Genomic DNA, 1,308 nt, shown 5'->3' with positions numbered 1-1,308 from the left:
TAACCCAGCACAGAGTGCCCCTGGCCAAGGCTTTTCTAGGAGGATGCTGTGGGAGATGGTGTCCAAGGCTTTGCTGAAATCCAGACAGACACATCCACAGCCTTCCCCTCATCCACCAGGCAGTGGATAAGCAGCAAGGACCTGGGATCTTAATTCAGAGCTTCTGAGCCAAACTCTTAAGAAACAATGGATAACCAGAGGTGGCAAGGACACATCTTTTAATACTAATTCTCAAAAGTTAAATATGGATGTTAAGTTAAACTTGAAAAAAAGTTGGTGCCTTAATATGTGCAAATGTTAATAACAAGAGATGGACAAGCTTCAGGATTATTTAAAAATCACCACTGTCCCTGTGTTTCTCATCACCATGGAGTGAATCAGTGCTGCTACTCACCAATGCAGGTCCCATTCTCTGCTTTGGTCATTCCACTGGGACACAGGTCGATGCACTTGTAGCCACCACGGGTGTTCTTGCAGAGCTGATCAGGCCTGCACACGTTCTGCCTGCACTCATTAACATCTTATTCAAACAAAAAGGAAACAAAATAAACAAAGCTTGGCCTCTATATAATGAAATTACACCTGACCATGCCTTTGAATCATTTCATGCTCATGCATCAGTCAGCCCAATTCCTGCTTCCTCTGGTTTTTAGGAGTGTTTTACAGATTCAGAAGTACAGACCAAGTGTATCATCACAGCAGGACTTTCCCTCATAAACAGTGACAAATAAATGTTGAACTCTGCTGGAGAAAGGGAATGGACACTCAGCACTTCATCCCTACCCACGCATTTTCTGCCCTTCAGCTGGAATCCTGGGTCACAGCCACAGTGGAAACTTCCTATGGTGTTGAAGCAACGCTGATGGCAGGAGTTGGACTCTTGGCACTCGTTAACATCTGTGGAACAACACAGATCCTTGACACTGGGACTGGGAACTGCCCTGTGGGCTCAGTTACCTGAGCTCTGGCTGTTACCCCAGGGAGCTCTGCTCAGGAATGTTTGCTGCTCTCCCATCTTTGTAAAAGACAAACCCAAGAGTGTTAAGTTATTCCCTGATTGGATTTTAAATTTATTGCTAAAGACAGAAAAAGCAAAAGGGTAAAAAAAAAAAAAAAAGAAGGCAAAAACCCGCCCATTAAAAAAACCCAACCCTCAAAGATCCACAACCTTAATAATGAAAATTTATAGGCAGATATTTGGAGATGCACCTTCAAAGTCACTTTCAGTTGCATGAAGGAGCATTTTCAGTTCCTGAAAGCCAACCCCCAAACCCCCATGTACCCCGAATCCAACCCCCAAACCCCCAT

At 44.2% G+C, this 1,308-nt stretch overlaps 1 protein-coding gene across 1 annotated transcript in view; it reads right to left on the bottom strand.

Moving 5' to 3' along the window:
- Window positions 1-1,308, bottom strand: part of HMCN1 (hemicentin 1) — a gene marked incomplete at its 5' end in the record, with an annotated part of 160,609 nt that overhangs the window by 10,725 nt on the left and 148,576 nt on the right. Inside the window, 2 exons of the mRNA XM_029964017.1 lie at window positions 395-520; window positions 784-897. Of these exons, the coding sequence (XP_029819877.1) occupies window positions 395-520; window positions 784-897 (240 nt within the window). The remainder of the gene's footprint in view (window positions 1-394; window positions 521-783; window positions 898-1,308) is intronic.

This window comes from Manacus vitellinus, unplaced genomic scaffold (genome assembly GCF_001715985.3).
Source record: "Manacus vitellinus isolate BGI_N305 unplaced genomic scaffold, ASM171598v3 scaffold_68_pilon, whole genome shotgun sequence".
Classification (NCBI taxonomy): domain Eukaryota; kingdom Metazoa; phylum Chordata; class Aves; order Passeriformes; family Pipridae; genus Manacus; species Manacus vitellinus.
Note: the sequence above shows the minus strand (reverse complement) of the source record. Positions and strands in the feature narration are given on the sequence as shown.